The sequence below is a fragment of the Diutina rugosa genome (genome assembly GCF_008704595.1).
Source record: "Diutina rugosa strain CBS 613 chromosome Unknown scaffold90_size21109, whole genome shotgun sequence".
Lineage (NCBI taxonomy): Eukaryota > Fungi > Ascomycota > Pichiomycetes > Serinales > Debaryomycetaceae > Diutina > Diutina rugosa.
In genome coordinates, this window is record NW_022995096.1 from 209 (window position 1) to 20,794 (window position 20,586).

General features: G+C 53.1%; 9 protein-coding genes across 9 annotated transcripts; 7 read left to right on the forward strand and 2 right to left on the reverse strand. All coding sequences in view use genetic code 12, as the record gives it.

Annotated features, from left to right (window-relative positions):
* Window positions 1-220: 220 nt before the first annotated feature.
* On the forward strand, window positions 221-4,189 carry DIURU_001457 (transcription factor TFIIIC subunit; the record flags this gene model as incomplete). The annotated part of the gene is made up of 1 exon (XM_034154002.1): window positions 221-4,189. One exon carries the CDS (start codon window positions 221-223, stop codon window positions 4,187-4,189), a length of 3,969 nt encoding a protein of 1,322 aa, XP_034013736.1.
* A 510-nt stretch (window positions 4,190-4,699) lies between these two features.
* On the reverse strand, window positions 4,700-5,830 carry DIURU_001458 (uncharacterized protein; the record flags this gene model as incomplete). Its single annotated transcript, XM_034154003.1, has 1 exon — window positions 4,700-5,830. One exon carries the CDS (start codon window positions 5,828-5,830, stop codon window positions 4,700-4,702), a length of 1,131 nt encoding a protein of 376 aa, XP_034013737.1.
* Window positions 5,831-6,594: 764 nt separating this feature from the next.
* Window positions 6,595-7,743, forward strand: DIURU_001459 (uncharacterized protein; the record flags this gene model as incomplete). Its single annotated transcript, XM_034154004.1, has 1 exon — window positions 6,595-7,743. One exon carries the CDS (start codon window positions 6,595-6,597, stop codon window positions 7,741-7,743), a length of 1,149 nt encoding a protein of 382 aa, XP_034013738.1.
* A 170-nt stretch (window positions 7,744-7,913) lies between these two features.
* Window positions 7,914-9,359, forward strand: DIURU_001460 (uncharacterized protein; the record flags this gene model as incomplete). Its single annotated transcript, XM_034154006.1, has 1 exon — window positions 7,914-9,359. The coding sequence occupies one exon, from the start codon at window positions 7,914-7,916 to the stop codon at window positions 9,357-9,359; it is 1,446 nt and encodes a 481-aa protein (XP_034013739.1).
* Window positions 9,360-10,106: 747 nt separating this feature from the next.
* On the forward strand, window positions 10,107-11,765 carry ITR1 (myo-inositol transporter; the record flags this gene model as incomplete). The annotated part of the gene is made up of 1 exon (XM_034154007.1): window positions 10,107-11,765. One exon carries the CDS (start codon window positions 10,107-10,109, stop codon window positions 11,763-11,765), a length of 1,659 nt encoding a protein of 552 aa, XP_034013740.1.
* Window positions 11,766-12,606: 841 nt separating this feature from the next.
* DIURU_001462 (uncharacterized protein) lies at window positions 12,607-13,248 on the forward strand (the record flags this gene model as incomplete). Its single annotated transcript, XM_034154008.1, has 1 exon — window positions 12,607-13,248. One exon carries the CDS (start codon window positions 12,607-12,609, stop codon window positions 13,246-13,248), a length of 642 nt encoding a protein of 213 aa, XP_034013741.1.
* Window positions 13,249-13,584: 336 nt separating this feature from the next.
* CRK1 (cyclin-dependent serine/threonine protein kinase) lies at window positions 13,585-15,114 on the forward strand (the record flags this gene model as incomplete). Its single annotated transcript, XM_034154009.1, has 1 exon — window positions 13,585-15,114. One exon carries the CDS (start codon window positions 13,585-13,587, stop codon window positions 15,112-15,114), a length of 1,530 nt encoding a protein of 509 aa, XP_034013742.1.
* A 1,306-nt stretch (window positions 15,115-16,420) lies between these two features.
* On the forward strand, window positions 16,421-17,695 carry AAT1 (aspartate transaminase; the record flags this gene model as incomplete). Its single annotated transcript, XM_034154010.1, has 1 exon — window positions 16,421-17,695. The coding sequence occupies one exon, from the start codon at window positions 16,421-16,423 to the stop codon at window positions 17,693-17,695; it is 1,275 nt and encodes a 424-aa protein (XP_034013743.1).
* A 568-nt stretch (window positions 17,696-18,263) lies between these two features.
* Window positions 18,264-20,339, reverse strand: BRN1 (condensin subunit; the record flags this gene model as incomplete). The annotated part of the gene is made up of 1 exon (XM_034154011.1): window positions 18,264-20,339. One exon carries the CDS (start codon window positions 20,337-20,339, stop codon window positions 18,264-18,266), a length of 2,076 nt encoding a protein of 691 aa, XP_034013744.1.
* Between the last annotated feature and the right edge of the window lie 247 nt (window positions 20,340-20,586).

Below are 20,586 nucleotides of genomic sequence, written 5' to 3' on the forward strand. Positions count from 1 at the left end.
TTTTTTTTTTTGTTTTTCTGCGTTGCTCACACACACACACTTAACGCGACAGATATCTCCCACCCGAAGCGTCAATCGCGATTTCGACTCCCATCGCCCTCAAAGCACATTATTCTCTGTCACCCCAAATATGACGATTGTCAGTCCCCCGGCTGAACTCGTCAGTCATGTGTTGGAGGCAGTGTCGTTCTCAGGCCCCCTGGGCGCGTCGCTAGCCGACATGTGGGCCACCGTCCTCCCCAAGCTCGGCGTCGACGCCGTCTCCGATGATACCAAACAAATGATCTGGCAGTGGCTCTTTTTCAGCGACGAAGACGTGCAATTGTATCTTGTCGATGCCGAAGGTACCGTGCTCCACATCATGCCTCAATATGCTCAACAATTGAGTGGCATTGGCGGTAATGTTTCTGCCACCGATGCCGAGTCATTAATCCGGGTATTGCCGACAGCCGAGACTCAATGGCGTTACTTAACCGGTTTACGTCCCAGTAAGAAGATCAGAGGCCACATGGGCGAGAAACCCTACGAGTTATTGATGACTATTGCCGCCCATGGTCCCGAAGGTATTTCGTCTCTGGACCTCTGTAAAGAGACGGGCCAAGATCCTCGGTCACTTCCGGTACGGTTTAAAAAGCTCACCGATATGGGGCTCATCATTCGCCGTCGCTTTTACGAGCTGAAGTCTCGCCAACAGACTAACGTGTGTATCCATACCAAATTTGTCCCCCAGAAGATGGAAGAGACGATGAAACTGGAAGACGCGTTGCGTGAACGCAATAGTAAAAAGTTCAAAGAGCTTCTTATTGAGAAGCTCCGCATCGCCCCGAACAAAATCAGAGGGTTCCGTGACCTTAAATTGGAACTAGGCATGACGGAACTGATTGGCCTCCAGAAGTTTTTCGGGTCCAACGTCAACTACTTGACCCAGCGAGGGTATATCGAAAAGTGTGTTGTGGAAATTGACTCGGGCGTGGAAGGCGACGACACTTCTCGTCAATTATACTGCTTGCGGTTATTAAAAGAATTGCCCAAATCCGATACCTACGATATTGACTTTGAGGATGACGTAGTGGAAGAGGACGAAGAAGCGTTGGGTGTCGACGAACAGCTCTCGACTCCCCCCGTGCTTCCGCGGATTAACCATGTGTACCCGATATGCAGTCAAATCTACCACCAGATCGAGAAAAGCCACAGCACGGGGGTCCCCGCCAAGGAGGTGATCCGTACCCTCATGGGCCAGCTGCTGTTCCGTCCATTAGCCCGGTTGTTGGACCTGTTTAGTGGCTATGTCATCGATGAAAAGCAGGTGCTTTCGCCGCTTAAACCCCACCCAGACGACCCTTATGACGACCACGCGGTGGTGAGAACCTACGATTTTGATGGGAAATTTAAGTTCTACCGCTACTACACAATGCCCCAGTACCCGGATAAACCCAAGTCAGTGAAGCCGTATAAGAAAGTATCGGCAAAGATCGCCAATCAGGAACGACCAGTGAAGCTTAAGGGGCTGTTGGCCGATATCGAGAAGCGGCTTGCCGGTGGGTTATCTAAAGCTCCCGGCGGCGAATTTGTGGTGGCGAAACGGCGGGGTCGTCCTCCTAAGGACCCGCTGGCCCCACCTAAACCGTCACAAAAACGAGCGAAACTGGAACCGGGCGACCCCCCGAGAAAACGTGGTCGTCCTCGCAAACACCCCGTTGTTGAAGACCTGATTATCGACGTTAGTGACCCGGTAACTACCGCTCCCCTTGACGAAGCGTGGCAACAAGCCGAACAAGCAGCAGCGGCTGCGGTTGCTATTAACAACGCCGAGGAAGAAGAGGACGTGCTCACCCCTCGTCGCCGCAAACGCACCAACCGCATCGACACTCTGCTCCTCGTGATGGACGATGACGACGACGACTCTAAACATGAAGAGTACGTCGACGGTAACGATGATGTCTTGGACGATGACGACGATAAAATGGATGTTGATGACGATGACGACGACGATGATGATTTGATTGAGGAATCATTTAAGGCCAAGCCAAAACCTAAAGTAAAGGCACCGCCAGCTAGGCTGTCAGCTAAGTCATCATCAACTAAGTCTCCAACAAAGACTCCGGCTAAGGAAGAGTCACCGGATATTGAGATCAGAAAAGTCACTGGGTTTTTGCCTCAAGTGGATGCCAAGTCACTCAAAGCGTTTAAGAAATCGTCGGGTGAAACCTCACAGATCAGAAAACACGCCCCCGCCATGGCCGGCTCGCTTCGTGGGGTGAAACGGCAACAGGCGTTACTTGATTTGATCCGCGAACGCGGGGGGGCTGAGTACACCAGTGCCAAATTGCGTCGGGACTTGGACGAAAGGCTTGAGCTGACGACGATGATTGATAACAAGACGATTGCCCGGGATATCTCGGTGCTTATTACCAGTGGCAAGTTAACCGCTGAAGACATTTTGGTGGGGCTGACGGGAGGTAGAATCAAGCGTAAGCTTTTGGTTCTCGTCGACGGGCGGCCGCTGGAAGCAGTCCTTGAAGAAGTGAGAGAACGAGGGTCTCGTGCCTATGGGCATGGCAAACTTAAACATATGGAGCGGCAAGTGGTGAAACAGGAAGTGAAGTTGTTTACCAATGAAGAGGCGTCAAGAGTGCACATGCAACGCGAAAGACAGCGGGCACTCGTCGAGCAACGCCGCATCACTAGCGAGAAGCGTGAAAGTCGTCTTGAAGCACTCAAATCACGCAAAGGTGCTGCTGCCGCCGCCAAGGCTCGGGACCCTGCCAATGCCTCCGGTTCTTCGGCTAATTCTAAGGCTGGTCGGTCATCGCTGGGTAAACCGAAGGTGCGTACGGAACGCGCGGCTCGCCGTCGCGTCAATATCCCCCGAGACGAAGCCAACGTGTTGTATCGGGCGGTGGTGGCGTGCCGGTCGCTCTTACCGTGGGGGATCGACTTTGATGCTATTGCCCAGGTGTTTGCTGGCCACTCCGTCATCACCAACGCCGAGCTGGCGAAGCTGGTGTGGAACAAAGTGCGGGTCCAGTTTGGCGGGTTGAAAGCGGTGATGAAGGGACAGGAAGAGTTTCAACGGATCCTCCTCGACCGCATCCAGGAAGGGGTAGTTACCACTGAGGATTTGGAATTGGGGGTGAAAAACTTACAGTTTTTCCTCGACGTGTGGAACGATCTGATCACGGGGGCCCAGGAAGCCGACGACGACGTGCTTGACGAGTCCATGCCGTTATTCGCCACCTTCGACGAGAACAGTAAGCTGTATGCGCTCATGCGTACTCCGGGGCAAAATAAGGACGTGGTTGACTTATTGGAGGATACCCTGAGACCGCAAAAGGAACACTTTTTGGCCAGCCACCCCTTCGTGGTGACTAAAGCTCGTCCCATCGTGCCTGACCCTGACGAAGCGGTGAGAACGGCGATTAAGGCGATCTATACGGTACCCGAAGCCAACTACGACCAGTACGCGGCGAAGAAAGTGCTTAATAACGTCAGTGAAGACCGTCTTAAACGGGTTACAGAAAAGATGATCGAAGAGAAAGAGTTGATTTTCCACGAAGACCCTAACGCCATCGTTAAATTCCACTTAACCGATAGAGTGAGGGCCCCCGTCCTGTTGAAGTATATGGACGCCGAGATGCTTCGCGACGCCACCGACTTCGCCGAGGCCGCTCGCCTGGTGTTTGACGGCGAGAACGGCCTCTTGTTGTCGCAAGCAATCAAAAACGGCCACATGATCGCGGCGCTTTCGTGGGCTCTGAATCACGACGTCAGCCTCATCCACGTCGACCAGGAGTACACCTTTTCCGGCTACGAGCTGCGTAGTATCGATAAGCTGAACTTGGAGTGTGACTTGGTGATGTTGGCGAGAGACCCTCCCCAGACCGATGCCGTGCGCTACGTCCCCGTACCCACGGGTCCGGTGGGGCTGCACATTTGGCTTGACCTTCAGGGTAATGTCAAGAGCAGCTTGTGGCGGCAGATCGTCACTGCTGTTGTCTACTACGTGTGCTTCCGTCCCGGGGTGCTCCCGCCAGCGCTCTTCGCCAAGCTTCAGCCGTTATTGGGGTACAAGGACTTCTTTGACGTGATGCACTGGTTGGAACAAAGTCAAGTGGTGGAACAAGGAAAGTTCGGAGGGTACTGGTTGAAGCCAATGTGGTACTCGCTCTTGGGGAGCCACCGGTCGTAGCGACCATGATCATTATCAAATTTAATTGTTTATGCATACGTTAATGGATCGTAGCTGATACATTCGTCCTCAACAAGGATATTATTATTGCACGTGGTAAACCTCTTATATTCTAGTTATCACCCACAGCTATTTTCGATATCATGGTGCGACAAAGCAGAACTCACTGGCCACTCCAGCGCCGACAATGATCATGGGCATACCAATTGACCAGAGATGGAAAAACTACCAATGAACAACACCATCAATGAGCGAACTATTTGAAACGATTTCTGCATGCTCGACTTAACGGGTGCTACTGGTCTCAGAAGTGGATGGCATCCAAGCTTGCTCTAGTATTCAGATCAACTCTGCTAACGTCGATGCCGACGATGTGATTTTGTCTTTGGGGGCATAAGACATCAGAAACATTTTGAACCAGCTGACATCGGGCGATATCCAAGGGTTCACCAATGGTATAATGCTACAGTTGATTATTGCTGATACATCAATTCATACACATAGAGGGGCCTACTTTCTTTGGCCGTACGACTTGGTGGCGTAGTCACCGTTGATGACAATGACGTCCTGAGGACGGTAGTCGTGCTTACCGGTGAAGTACGCCGTCAAGATCTGCTTGACGCCGTCGGCGTATCTCTTTTGAGCATCCAACGACGTCCCCGAGATGTGAGGGGTCATGGCGTTGCCCCCGTGCCACGAGTTGTCCATCGATCTCCACGGGTGGTTGTCGGGAGCCGGTTGCACGTTCCACACGTCACCACCGTAGCCAGCAATGGTACCGTTCTTGACGGCTTCGGCGACGTCCTCGGCGACACAGATCGCCCCGCGAGCAGTGTTGACCAAGTAAGCGGTGGGCTTCATCTTCGAGATCAACTGCTTGTTGAACAACCCTTTGGATTGAGCATGCAAGGGACAGTTGATGGTGACGATATCGGCTTCGGCGACCATGTCCTCCAAGTTTTCCACCCGTTCGACGATGTTGTCGGTGCCGTTGAACAACTTCGACGCCTGGTTCAACTTGTCGACGGCTTCTTGAGGGAGAGGCTGGTAGTCGTAGTACAACAACTTCTTCGGGTTGAACGCCACCAAGCGTTCGAGGACGCGGTAGCCGATTCTCCCGGCGCCCACGGTGGCCACCACCTTGCCTTCCAAGTCGTACTCGTGCTTGGCACAGGCGGCGATGTCCCAGCCACCCCCGACGGCCATCTGGTGGGAGGGGATGAAGTTTCGGATGAACACCAAAATGGTCATCATCACGTGCTCGGCCACCGATTGCACGTTGGAGCCGGTGACTTCAAGCACGGAGATGTTGCGCTTGTTGGCGGCGTCCAAGTCGACGTGGTCGGAGCCGACACCGGCGGTGATGCACATCTTGAGCTTGGGCGCCTTGGCAATTCTCGACGCGGTGACGTAGGCCGGGTAGAACGGCGTGGTGATGATGATCTCGGTGTCGGCCAACTCCTTGTCCACCTGCGAAGTGGGTTCGGGGTCCTTGTTGGTGGTGGTCACCAACTCGTACCCGGCGTCCTCGACAAGCTTGCGGATGCCCAACTCGTTCTCAATGCACCCCAACAATCTCGGTTCCTCCTTGGCGGAGTCCTTGCCCTCGTAGAGAACCAATAAAACCTTGCCCTTAGCCATTGTTGTTGTTGTAGTAGTAGTAGTTGTTTGTGATGAGGAAATAGAGGGAGTAATTGAAGTGGTTTATATAGTTTTTTTGGCATCCGAGCCATTTTCTTTCGGGTATTAAATACCTATTTGTGTGGGGTCAGTGTCGCCAGTTCTCAGGGGATGATGCACTGGTAATTTCATTGTAGTTAGTCGCCAGAAGGAGATTTAAAAACCACGCGGAAAAACAAGGGGGTAGACCCTTGTCAATGGCGAAAATTAGTGGTAAATTATTGGTAAATTAGGGTTATATTGATGGTAAAAGATGGTAGAGTCCACCGATCACGGAGTGTTGGCATTTGAGCCCAGGCTACCGACTCCGTGGGAACCATAATTGTCGCAATTATTCGCTCACGAAATCTGGGGTAGTGAGGGGTACGGGCGACGCACGCTGAGGTAATCGCACCGCGAGATCAGGAGGGACAAATACGAATACGGTGAGCCGCGCCATTTTACTCCGAGGCATTTTACACCACCATAAACCATTGATATTGGTGATCCTCAGATTATTCTTGGCAGATTGACGGTTATTTTCGAGATCACAGCTGCGTTTTTTGGCTCATTTGTCTACCCCCTATTTGAACTATGGTGCCACATGTTAGGTGCAGTACAAACCACCACACAAACTGCCGTAAACTATCACGGATAGTGCCATCAGATCACCAATAATGCTCTATAGAAGTCACCAAATACCAAATATTGGTAGCCATCAGATCGCTACCTGAGAATCGGCGACGATGGAAGAGAACGTCAACCCCTCGTACAGCCGTGAAGCTCCTCTCCACGAAGAAACAAACGACAATGACCACGAAGCTGACAACAACAAACACCTCTGGACTACGCGTGCAGCGGCAGCAGAAAACTCCGTCGATATTCTCGACCTGGTCACCATTACTGACGCTGAGCGGTTCCACCTGATCTCCCGTCATTTCGCCGACCCTTTGGTATTCGAACCCAAACACCTGCCGACACCGCTGTCTACTCCTGGGTCGTTCTTTGAACAATGGTTCCAAGCTGACCCGGCTAACGCTGAAGCGTTCTCTTCGCCTGCCTCCCAACAAGCTGGACAGGCCAGGACTGCTAGAGCCACCCTCGACATCTACTCGCCGTTAAATTGGGATACGCCGACACCAGTGGGACGTGTGCCAATATCATCGTTTGGAGAACACCGGCATCAGTCGCCGCCGTCGCTGCCTTTAGTACCGTCAGCTCCAGTGCAACAGACTCACCCAGTGCAGAGATTGTGGGCGCCGTCACCGCCATCACTGGACACACGCCAGGATACGCCAATCCCCACGGTTTCTTCCGTGTTTGGCGGTGTGGGTCAGGTCTCGCAATCGACGTTTACCTCGCCGCAATTACCTAAAGTAAAGGAAGAACCAGAGGAGGAACCAAACGACTTTCAGGTCTACGAATCTCATCTGCCCCTGGATGAATTACAGGTCCCGGTTTCTCAACCACCTAAGCCCTCTATCCTGGCTCACCGCCCTAAGGAGCCCACGCCCCAATTACCGACTCCGGGGGTGTCTACCACCTTAAACAAAGGCTCTCTGGTTGAGACCGGTACAACTCGAGGCAATCGCTTGAGAAACCTAGTGCTTGCGAAGATCCCCAAGCCATACAAGTGTCCCCTGCCCCGCTGCGGCGTGAACCACGAGTATGCTAAAATCTCTCATTTCCGCCGACACTTGTATACCCATTTCGAGTTTGCTACCCTTAAGGTTACTCGGTTGACTCACTTGCTGCTGATGGATGACTCTGTCGGTGTCTGTGAGTGTGGGCTTTACCTTACGGGACTCGACTGGCTCGCCCATATTTTCAGTGGGTGCTCAGTATACACGCCGGTGATGGTAAAATCTGAAGCAAAACTGCCATCCTCCACCTGAAACCCTGATTACAAAGTGGTCCTTAACTCCAATCAGGCTGGCTTTCATTTTTGGCAACGTTGCAATTTGTCTCACCCAGAGTAAAAGCTGAGAAAATATGCCATACTCTGCCGAACCATAACCTGTTAATATAAACACACGACAACCCCCTTTAAACAGTTTCTTAGATCATGATCTACGCATTAGTGGCCATTGCCTTGGCCATCATCTGCGACTGCTGGTACTTCCCTCGACCTCCACTAGCCAATGTCCCCACTTTCTACGGGTGGCCTCCATTTGGCACGCTTTTCTGGCTCCAAAAGAACCCGGCGAAGACTTTGCAAAAATGGGCTAAACACCACGGGTTAATCCAAGTTAAAGTTGGGTTCCTGTGGATTGTGGTGGCGTTGACCGACGAGGAAGTGCACCGGTTGTGGGTATCCAATGCCTCCAAGCTGAACCTGAGATGGCTGCTGCCGGTGTTCTCGTCGGTGCTGATGGTTCCCGGGTTTACGGTGGGGTCGACACCTCATAGTACCGAGCTTAGTGCTACTAAGCGTCACTTTGAGCTGATTTTACACGCCATTGCCGTCAGTTCTCCTCAATTTGTCGATGTTGTCACCGCTGAAACCAATAAATTGGTTGGGCAATTGATGGAATACGTTGATGACGATGTGGATCCGTTATTGTTGTTCAAACGGTGGCACCTTCGCATCGTGCTTGCCCTTGGCTACGGCATCGATGCCGATACCAAGTTTCCCGGGTTGATTGACGACATCATCACCACTGAACAGGCGATCATGAGGATCCGGGCCCCGTTGCTGTGGCGTAACTGGTTCCCCGGATCGCAAGCGGCGAGATGGATCCAACGGAGAGGGAAGTATATGGACATGCTTATGAAGGATATGCTTCTCCACGTCAATGAGAGATCGGACTCGGTGGTGGGCCAGTTGCTCGACCGGAATTTAAGCATGGCCCAAGTGTCTAGCTGTTGTCTTCTGTTAGTGAGTGCCGGGCTTGATAACACTCCGCTTTTGATGTGCCACTTATTGGGACAAATGGGGTACCATCGGCAATGGCAGGCCCGGGCCTACGACGAGATTTCAAGCAAAATCAGTGGGGTGAGAGACTACCGCCAAGGGGTGGTGGTAATGGCGTTGATCCAGGAAACCCTCAGACTGTTTTCCGTGCTTCCGTTAGCGTTACCTCGGCAAACTACGGGGCCTATTGGCAGGATCCCGCCAAACACGAAATTGTTGATGAACGCCTACACTGCCAACCACGACCGCAAGCGCTACGCCAATGCCGATGAATTCGACCCTCAGAGGTGGCTCGACGACGCCAGCTTGCGTCACTACGGGTTCGGCACGGGGCTGAGAAGCTGTCTGGGTAAAATCATGGCGTCGAGAATGATGTGGTGGGCCACGGTGAGAGTGTTGGATACGTTCGCAATTGACCACCCTCACGATACTAAGTTCAAAATGGGGTTGGATCCGTTTGCCACCAACGCCTCCCCCAGTGCTACGTCATTTGAGCCGTACCCATTCAAAGTACATCTTACGCCGAGATCAAACGAAAACGCCCCAATGGAGCCGTGCGTAATCGCGGGGAACAAAGCAATGTCGCCGAACCTGTGACGTAGGCTTATGACGCAGTGATAACAAATAAATTAATACATCTGATTTGACCGTAATTTGATCCACCCCATTTGTAGTATAGCTTAACTGGTGGGTGTCGGTGTGCTTGCCATGGTTGTATTGCTTCCCATACGGCTTCATCCTTCCCGTTTGCGCTCGGAAAAACATGTGCGGGCCAAGGCGCGGTCTAGGCCTCCTTTGCTGGATTAGGGCAAAGACGCGCTAGCAAACACCCTCCCGCAACCGTGCCTTCGCCTGCTGTAAAAGACGAGTGTGGAAAGAGGTATAGGTGGCGTGGTAACAGTTTTGAAACATTGGGTCAACATTTATACAGAGCACCGGCATGGACTACTACCCATTGTCTTCCTGTGATTCTCCCCCTCCTTCGTATTAGCGCCGTTTTGTTGGCAAGAAAAGTTTTGCCGACGTCATGCAGGTTTCGCCGAATTTCGCCGCGATGCCACGGCACGTCCCCGGAAGGTACGGCACAGCTTTATCGGCGAATCCAGCCAAACGGGAGACTATAACCGGTCTGGGGTCAACTACCAAACACACTAGCATCACAGACAGTAACCACTGAGGCGATCTGATCCAATTGTTACTGCAATAACTCGGTAGTGTTGTGGCCATATTCAGCGGTCAATGTACAACTTCGCCGAGCCTGCACACAGTGGCGCGACCCCGCCGGCCTGCACATAACCTTGCCAACCATCACACTAGCTCAACGCCCTACATATACCGCCCCCCATGCCCGCCGAAGACGCCCAAATACCGCTTCTCCTGCCGATGTCTCGCGACCTACGGTCCCCGCTGCCCCCTCCCAGCACCGACGCTCTGGACGTAAAGGCGTTCGAGGCCACCAGCGTCGTCGACGTCCCCTCGCTGGTGCTGCTGGCGGAACCCGCCGCCACCGCCATCCCCAGCCCCAGTTACATGGTGGCGTTGCTTGCGGTGTGTGCTCTGATCCTGGGGTTCATGTTTGGCTACGATACCGGTTACATTTCGGCGGCGTTGGTGCAAGTGAAGGACGACTTGTCCCACCGCTACCTCACCAATGGCGATAAAGAATTCATCACGCTGGCGACGCTGTTGGGAGCGCTTTTGGGCGCCGTGCTAGGCGGGATGCTGGCCAATGCCATTGGTCGCCGCGGCGTTCTCTTAGTGCTGAACGTGATCTTTGTCGTTGGTACCATTATTCAGTTAGCGGCGAAAACGGTGTGGACGATGATTGCTGGCCGGTTTGTCATGGGGTGGGGTGTGGGCTGTGCCCTGCTTATCGCCCCGTTGATGATCTCGGAGCTAGCCCCCGCCAAGTACCGGGGTCGGCTTATTGTCGTCAACGGGATCATGATCACTGGTGGTCAATTAGTGGCCTATTTCATCAACTGGGGGCTCGAGTCGGTCAAACACGGGTGGCGCGTGTCGGTGGGGTTGTGTATGGTCCCCGCGGTGACCCAGTTTGTCCTCTTTTGGTTCCTTCCCGATACCCCCCGGTTCTACGTCATGAACCATAACCTCGACAAAGCCAAGCAAGTGATGCGCAAAATCTACAAGAACCCCACCGAGGCGTTCGTCGAAGCCCAAGTCAACGAGATGGTGGCGCTGAACTCGAAAGTACCGGGGGATAACCCCTGGCAACAGGCGTGGAACTCGGTGCGCATCGTCCACACCAACCCGGCCAACTTCCGCGCCCTCATCCTCGCCTGTGGCTTACAGGGCATCCAGCAATTTACTGGGTTCAATTCGTTGATGTATTTCTCCACCACCATCTTCGAAGCCCTCGGGTTCGATAACCCCACCGCGACGTCAATCATCATCGCCGCCACCAACTTTGTGTTCACTATCGTTGCCATGTGCATCATCGACATTGTTGGTCGGCGCCGGATCCTCCTCTGGGCGCTTCCCATCATGATGGCGGCGATGATTGTCAGTGCCATTGCCTACCACTATATTGGCATCTCCTTCCACGACGATGCCGTCGATATCGCCGCGGGTAATATCCATGGTTGGGGCATCGTCATCATCATGATGATGGTGATGTTTGCCGGCTCCTACGCCATCGGTATCGGCACTTCGGCTTGGACAGGTGTCGAGTTATTCTCCGACGTCAATGTCCGTTCGGTAGGGGGTATGTACGCCACCTGTACCAACTGGGCGGGGTCGTTGGTGATTGCGCTGACGTTCTTGACGATGTTGGTCAACATTACTCCCACGGGGACCTACGCCTTATTTGCAGCGTTGTGCGCGGTGTCGTTTTTGTTCATCTTCTTCTTGTACCCGGAAACCGCCGGGTTGGAGTTGGAAGAAACGTCGTCGTTGTTACAAGACGGCTTCGGGGTTAAAAAAGCCCGCCAGTTGCGCAAACAACGCCGCCGCCAACGCCAAAATACCCACGATAATGCTTAACGAATTTTTACGACTTAAAGACATAATAAACGCCATTAGATGAATGTCCTAAACTAGCGTAGTGGGAGAGCGGTATGATCACTCAAACTTGATTGTAGCAGTGAACTTGGCTAAGATCTGTCCCCTCTTGTTAGAGTTACTAAACCGACCTAAGTGTGTTACAACCAGTTGAGCTTAAAGGTTATGTGCCTACTTGAGACTATTCTTTTGTTCTGGAACTCTACGAAGGTTTGTAGGGACTGTGATTCATGCGATTCACTCAATACGCTCAGCTTCACTCCAGACATGACTGTTGAGTCTTCATTTGTGGCCATGCGATTGGCTAAGTAGAGCAGGCTGGCAATCACAGACAAGTAAACGCTTGTGTGGGTGATCCTAGAGAGGGGGAGGTACTGTCCTATTGCGATGGATGCATGAGGTAAGTTCTCAATGTCTATCCAAACCTTTTCGCCCCCCAATTGTCACTTCTTTGAAGCTGTGTGTGCTCACAATGTACCCCTACTATCAAAGGGAATGCACTCTATTCCTTAGAACTAGGCTACAAAAGATGCTACCTCGAAACTGGTTCATTTGTAGAGCACAGCCGAGGGCGGACCCAAATATCTTCCCACTTCCCTCAAACTCTTAGTCGACGAGGAAAGTTCACCACTGATACGAAAAAAATAATTAAGGCGATCCCCCTCAACTATTTTTAACTTTTGAAATTAGTATTGCTCTCACTTCCAGTCAAGGTGGTAACTGTAGTCCCTACAGTCTCTATACTGAAATCGTAAGATCACGCTGAGGGGTATATAATCGCGGGGTCCACCCCACCCCCTATCACACACCTTAGAACCTCACCATGTTGTCCACTTTGCTCGTTATCGCCTTGTCGTCGTTTGCCAGAGCCGCCACCACCATCACCCAGGAGTTTGTCGTGGAAGACTCTCCCTCTCCGACGGTCGCGGCGGAAGCCGTCACGGCGTTGGTGACGGGGGTCAACACCGCCTCCCCCGTTGAGCTGCCCAACACCGAAGCAGCCACTGACGACGCTACTCCTAACGTGACGCAAACGTTGGTGACCATTCAGACGTCGCCCAACCATGGCGATGGTGGCGTGGGTGATGGCCTCCTCGACACTCGCACCGGCCTCGTTACCGGCGTCGGAACTGGTGCCGGTAACTACACGCGCACCGACATTATCGGTAACGGCACCCGCACCGACACTGTCGTTACCGACACCGTCAACGGCAACCACACCCGTACCGACATTATTGGTGGCGGCGACAGAACCACCGAGACCGACACCATGCCCGGCACCGAAACCGACACCAGATTGCCTCCCGGGGCCACCGGTCCCGGCAACGCCACCACCGGCACAGCCACCGGAACCGCCAGACCCAACGGCACCAACGGCACCGCTACCGGCGCCGGTAACTTTGTCTACGGGGCCGACGCCATGGTGGGAGCGATCGCCGCCGGCGCCATTGCTTTGCTTTTGTAACCAAATAGCTACCAGCTAATTAATGTGATGTTTTCTAGTAACTACTTATCACTTATAAAACTGTCTATTTCAAGGCCTATGGTGGAGTCGCGCTTGAAAAATTGGAGCTTACCCAACACTTTTCCAAACAGACGCTACTCCCCGAAAGCTTATTGTGACCAGTTCTATCTCTCCTTTGACCATTGCAATTTCTAGTAATTCAATTCCCATTTCATATTTCATTCCTTCCATTTCTGTGCCTGCCAATTTACTGTGTTTTCGTCGTCATTTATTGCGACTGAGTCATTCATCATTACCACCACCACCACACACCCCTCCCCCGACCAACGCCTCCCAATGACCCAGCTACGACAACGACAGGTGCAACCAATCACCGCCACCGAGCGGATGAGCCGCCTCAAGGAGTACACCGTGTACTCAAAGCTTGGCCAGGGCACGTTCGGCGTGGTGCAAAAAGCTAAAGACTCCAAAGGGAGAATGGTCGCTTTAAAGCAGTTGTTGAACCACAGCGCCAAGGAAGGGTTCCCCATCACCGCCATGCGCGAGATCACCATCTTGAAACGGCTAGACCACGTCAACGTCCTCAAGATCATCGACATGATCTACGATGAGCCCAAGGTGCTGAACCCGCTGGAATTGGTGACCACTCGCGGCTGCTTCTACACGGTGCTGCCCTACATGCTGAGCGACCTCGTTGGGCTATTGGAAAACCCTAAAGTCCACCTCGAATTGCCCCATATCAAGTGTATCCTCAAACAACTACTTTGTGGCGTCGACTACCTCCACCACCAGCACTTCCTCCACCGTGACATCAAAGCAGCTAATATTTTGCTTGACGACCACGGGGTGGTGAAAATCGCCGATTTTGGTCTTGCTCGTACTTACCACGGCAAACCTCCGGGGGTTGGTACTGGTCCTGGCGGCGGCGAACGCGCCTATACTGGTCTTGTGATGACTCGATGGTACCGAGCCCCGGAGTTATTGCTTGGTGAAGTTAAGTATACTACGGCGGTGGACATGTGGGGCGTCGGGTGTGTATTTGGCGAGTTGTTCACCCACAAGCCGATACTTGTCGGTAAGCTGGACGCCCACCAAGTACAATTGGTATTCCAGCTCTGCGGACCGCCTACGGACTGGAGCGGGGCGGTAAAGCTCCCTAACACTGCTGGCTACAACGTGGGGCTCACGTGTAAGCGGACACTTGAGGCCCGCTTCGACAAGCTTATGCCGCCGGATGGGGTCGAGCTTTTGAGCCAGATGCTTAAACTTGACCCCCATAAGCGGATAACCGCCCGGGAGGCGTTATCGCACAAGTTCTTTACTACGGAGCCGGCGGTGATCGAGCCGCACCAGCTCCCTAAGTTTGAGGAGTGTCATGAGATTGATAAAGAGCGGTTTAAGAAGATGGCTCGGGCGCCTACCGTCACCAGCTACAAGCCGTTAAAACCTCAACCAACCACCTGGGGAGTGGCGGCGGCGATCGCCCGCGATACCCCGACCCCCGAGCCGACACCGCTTAAGTCGATGCCGCCGTCAGAACCGCGAGAGATGAGAGGGTCGCTGTGGGGGGCCGACGGGCCTTCACGAAAAGCTACGCCGGAGATCCGCAAACGAACTCCTGAAGTTAGTGAGGGTAACTCTCGCGATTACCAGGCAAAACCGCTGGCACCACTGACAGAGGCGCTGGGGATCTTTATGAGCCGCAAACGGCGGGTGCCGCCGCCGGCTCCTGCTGCTAAGCGAGCCAAACCGCCACTGGAAGCGTCGTCAAAAGACAACAAGTCCCCAACTACTAAAGACGGTGACGACTCCGAAGACATTGACCTCGACGATGAGGATGCGATGGCAAAGATCTTGGACAGCTAAGCATCGAATACGACAATCAATCTATAGTGTTTACCACACTCGCTACTGAGAATGAGTTGATATACGATACGCTCGGCGGCTAATACCACACACTAATAGAGTACAAAAATAGCATTGACGCGACCATGGCCTGAGCCACGACAAGTGGCTTGGTTAGACGATAGCGATAGCCCTAATTGATGATGATCGTCCAATGAATCAATGACACGATAATCTAGGCTGACGAGTAGACCCATTGACGATTATTCCTGTCAATTGTGAACGTAAACATTGACTACCGGTGGACCCCACTCGCCTCGCTACCCCTCTCCCACAAATGCCTCAAGGGAAAACTGGCACAATCAGCAGGAACGCGAAATAGGGTAGTCTTCGGAGAGTGGCTCCAGACAATTCAACGGGCCAAGCGAAACGCCTATAGCCGCTAAATACCTCACTGGTAAAAGGCCGTGGTTAACTAACGGATAATCACCCCCGAGAGGCTACCGTGGGTCATCATCCGGTAACTGGCACGGCTCCATTCTGTCTAGTGTCTATAGCTATGTTTCCAATTTCTAGCTAAAGCCTGTAAAGCAGCCTTAGCGGCTAGTGGGGGCTGGCGGGTCACATGGGTCTACCTGTTTTTTTTTTTTCGCAACCCCACGCTGGCCCCGCTGTCGGCTCCGAACGGGGTCGCACTCTACTCGCGGTGACCGAGGCCTCAGTGTGGAGGAGGGGTCGTGCCAGCGAGGGAGGGAAAAAAAAACGGCTCACGGACAGCCGCAACCGACAAAGGCGGGGAGAGTTGTTCCGAACTTTCAGCGCCACAAGCGGGGCAATGCCACGGGGAAAACGCCTCAATTGGCCCCCCTTTAACCCTACAATATATACCTAAACACGTGGACCAAACATACGCTGTTTGGTTCTAACATCAACGCCCAAGCGTATGTTTGGTTACTGCTGTCAGTGTCTCCACATCTGTCTCGCGCACGGTTGTTTACGGACGCATTGCGATGAATCATATGCATCCGTCGACCCGAAGATGACTACCAATGCCGCGAATCGGCACCACCAATATGGAGACGATACCCCGTTAGTAATGAGCAAACCCGCTAGATAAACCCAATGACACATACACCTAGACACACCGTTTATATATATGCCACCAATTCAACCGTTTCTCTCCCTGTGGCGCCACCACGCTCCCATCTCATAAATATGTCGAGGAGTCACCCTCCTGCAAGGGTGAAAAATTCGCAGAGAGGGGCCACGAGTATAAAAGCGTCCTCGACCGCCCTCCCCTGCCCCACGTCTCTTTTCCCCCTTCCCCATGTACAGACACAGCGTTCGTCGCCAATTCGCCACTGCTAGCGTCCTCAGAGAATGGCACCAGATCCCCTTGGCCCCCCCCGACAAGATCTTGGGGATCACCGAGGCGTTCAAGGAAGACAAGAACCCCAACAAGATCAACTTGGGTGTCGGCGCCTACCGCGACAACACCGGTAAGCCCATCATCTTCCCCGCGGTGAAGAAGGCCGAGAAGAAGCTCTACGACAACGAGAAGGAAAAGGAGTACACCGCCATCACCGGGTCCAAGAACTTCCAGGATATCGTCAAGAACTTCATCTTCAACAACTCCAACAAGGACCCCAACGGGAAGAAGTTGATTGACGAAGGCAGAATCGTCACCGCCCAGACGATCTCCGGTACCGGGTCGTTGAGAGTGATTGCCGACTTCATCGCGCGCTTCTACAACTCGAAGAAGATCTATGTCCCCAAACCCACCTGGGCCAACCACGTCGCCGTGTTTACCGACGCTGGGCTCCAACCCGAGTACTACGCTTACTACGACACTTCCAAGAACGACTTGGACTTCGCCAACTTGAAGCTGTCCCTCCAAAAGGCCGACGACGGCTCCGTGGTGCTTTTGCACGCGTGCTGCCACAACCCCACCGGTATGGACTTGACCGGTGACCAGTGGGAACAAGTGCTCGAAATCATCCAGCAAAAGAAGTTGTTCCCCTTGATCGACATGGCCTACCAAGGGTTCGCTTCGGGCTCCCCCTACGAAGACATCTCGCTCATCCGCCGCATGACCGAGTTGGCCGTCGAGAACAAGATCCCCACCTTCGCTCTCTGCCAGTCGTTCGCCAAGAACATGGGCTTGTACGGTGAACGTACCGGTTCCATCTCCATCATCACCGAGCTGGCCGACCAGCTGAAGGCGATCGAATCGCAGTTGAAGAAGTTGATCCGCCCCATCTACTCGTCGCCCCCGATCCACGGGTCGAAGATCGTCGAAACTATCTTCAACGAAGGGTTGTTGGACGAATGGTTGGCCGATTTGGACAAGGTCGTTGGCCGGTTGAACACCATCAGACAAAAGTTGTACGACAACTTGGACAAGCTGAACTACAACTGGGACCACTTGCTCAAGCAGAGAGGGATGTTTGTCTACACCGGGTTGAACCCCGAGCAGATGAAGCGGTTGAGAGACGAGTTCTCCGTCTACGCCACCGACGACGGGAGATTCTCCATCTCGGGGATCAACGACGCCAACGTCGAGTACTTGGCCGACGCCATCAACCAGGTGATCAAAAAGTAATACTAATGATAATGACGAAAAGAATGTACGCCACCATCGTAACCATCGTAATCGCTACACCTCTATATATCTGGAATCGCCGCGGTGATGGCCACGGCAATGCCGCCGGTAGCGGCTCATCTCCGTCTGCCCGATGCACACGCATTATGCTAATCTTCGCTTACTCAAACCCCGATAAAAAAAAGCACACACAAATGGTGAATGCAGTCACAAAATCAATGAATACAGCGATACGCCTCGTAATTGATGTATGGCAATGATTTCGTTTCAAAACCAGTACGAGTAATTTAGAATATCACCTATCTGATCAATACCAATCGTATATGGATTCAATGGCAAGTAAATTCCAAGAAACATGGACATTTATTTCTCCGATTTTTTTTGTCATTTTAGCCCTAACTATTGGCGATCGCGCTAACTTCGAGTATATTTGGACAGAGTCAGAAAAATGGACTCGAATCATCAATGCTCACCAGTCCTACCTTTTCTCGTCGTCTATTATAAACTTAACTCGCTAAACCGTAAAAATAATACCCAATAAACCCAAAGTAATAACACCTGATACTCATCACACCATCTTGATACCCGTGATCTCGAGATCGTCCAAGTCGTCGGTCGACTTGATCTCCAACCCGTGTTCGTTCGCCAAATGGAGCATGCAAATGAAGTAGAAACTGGTGGACAAGTCCTTGCGTGATTCCGGGTCGTACATGTTCGCCACCTTGTCCACCAAAGTGTTGAACCGCAACGGCTTGTCCAATATCGGCGGGGGGTTGACGTCCTCCAGATGCGCTCGCGGCGGCGTCAGCGGCACCGCCTCGGTCTTCATCCCGTACCAGATGTTGTCCTTCAATTGCTTGATATCCACCCGCTTCGCCACCCGTGAAAACGTAATCATGTCTCGCTTACGACGCGTGATCGGATTAATGTGTTCGTCTTGTTTATCGGGTTCCAGCGCTCCCGCCAACACATCGTTGAAGTCGATACCGTCGTCAAAGTCGTGGTTGTAGTCTTCGTATTCCGCCTGGTGGAACAGCGCCGCAAGCTGTCGCTCACGATCCTCTTCCTCCTGTCGCTGGGCTTCGTATTGCTCAGCAAAGTACCGCTCGTCGGTGAGTACGGGTTCCAGGCTGCGGTTGGGACGGTTACGACCAAAACGAATCAGCATCTGCGGCTTGGTAAACAAGTTGGTGAGCCGCTGGGAGTTGTAGCGAATATCATTAGGCAACAACGTGTCGGTGGCGTGGAGAGGCATTTTCGGCCGCGGGGTTTGTCGAGGCGGACGGAACAATTCGTCTTCGTCGGGCTCAGGCCCAAAGAAGTCAATCATCAGCGGCTTCGGCGGTTGACGCTTGGGAACGGGAGTTACGCCCCGAGACCCTGGCGTCAGCTCCGTTGTAGGTTGAGTCTTTTGAGCCGCTTTTCTCCGGGCTTCGTTGATTAGGGCCACTTTCCAGTGTTCGGGACCCCGCCAGTTAGCATTCAAACGCTCGTCAAAGTAAACCATCAAGTCGCGATCCTCAACACCAGCACTCTTCGACAGCACCACCCCTTGGTAGTTGGGCTCTTCCGGTTCCTTGAAGAGCACATCGAGGGCGTCACCTAACCCTTCATCGTCAAACGCGTCCTGGTGCGGCTCATCGTCGTGGAACCCCGCGTCGTCGAAGCCAGCGTAGTCGTCGCCACCTTGGCCTTCAAGGTCATTGGCCAAAGGTTCGGGGGCCGCCGGAGGTCTCTCAAGGTTCACCGTAAGGTTAGCGGCTTCGATCTTGTCGTTAAACGCCAGAAGAATCAGCTTTGCCCGACTGAAATCGTCAATCGCCTGCTTAAATTCACCGAACGAGGGGCAAAGTGTAAGCTCGTCCAAGTCGCCGTTCTTAAAGAGAATCTGCTTGAGTCGGTCGACACCTTGGGGGTCAAGCGGAGGGTCCTCGGCGTCAGGCATCTCCTCGTCTTCAGGCTCTTCACCAACGACATCGGCAGACTGCTCGTCTTCTTTCGACAGCGTGGCGGAAAACACCACTCGACCGTGCTTATCGATCGACAACGTATTGAGTAAAAGCGACTTAGCCCCACCTTCGTCAAATTCGGCGAGGGCTTTCTTGAACAACGGATCAATGCTCAATTCCTGCTCGAGCTTCTTCACCCTGATGGCATCAAAATCCTTTACCAACGTCGGCCCTTTATCCTTTTTCTTTTGAGGTCTTTTCTTAGCTTCATCGGTGTTTTCATCGGCATCTTCGTCATCACTGCCATCAGCGTCGTCTTCATCTTGAGGCATGGGCTTCTTAGCGAGACCACTAAGCAATTTACCCGTTTCGAACGCTGCAGAATCGACACGACTGGTATAGATCTTCATACACCCGTCCAACGTGGCACTGGCCTTCTGGAAGTTGACGCGGTTGCCATCGTCCATAATCACGTTCATATCGCTGAAATACTCAATCAAACCCAAACTCCAAGTGTTCTTCAGGTTGATCTTGTTATCGGTGGCCATACGGATCCATTCTTCGAAGTTGTGGAGGATAGCATTGCGGTTTTCTTGGAAATGGATATTGTCAAATGAGTCGTCAAAATCATCACTGTTATTGCTTATAAGCAGCGCCACCCGCCGTTGGGGGATACCTCCCGAAGCACCCACCATCCCGGGACGTTGCGGAGCACTCCCCACCAGGCTGAGGACGCGTGAACGCTGTTGTCCCGTCAGCCCCAGTGGCGCCCGGCTGCCCAGCCACCCGCCGCTGCTGTGGCCCAGCACCACACGTTGAGCCTGCGGGGTGACGGGCGCGGCATTGTTGTTGTTCCCCTGGTTATTTCGTCTCCGGGGAAGCACGTTCATTGGGGTATTAAGGGGGTATATGGGGGGTCGGGTGGGGGTGTATGGTAAAAGA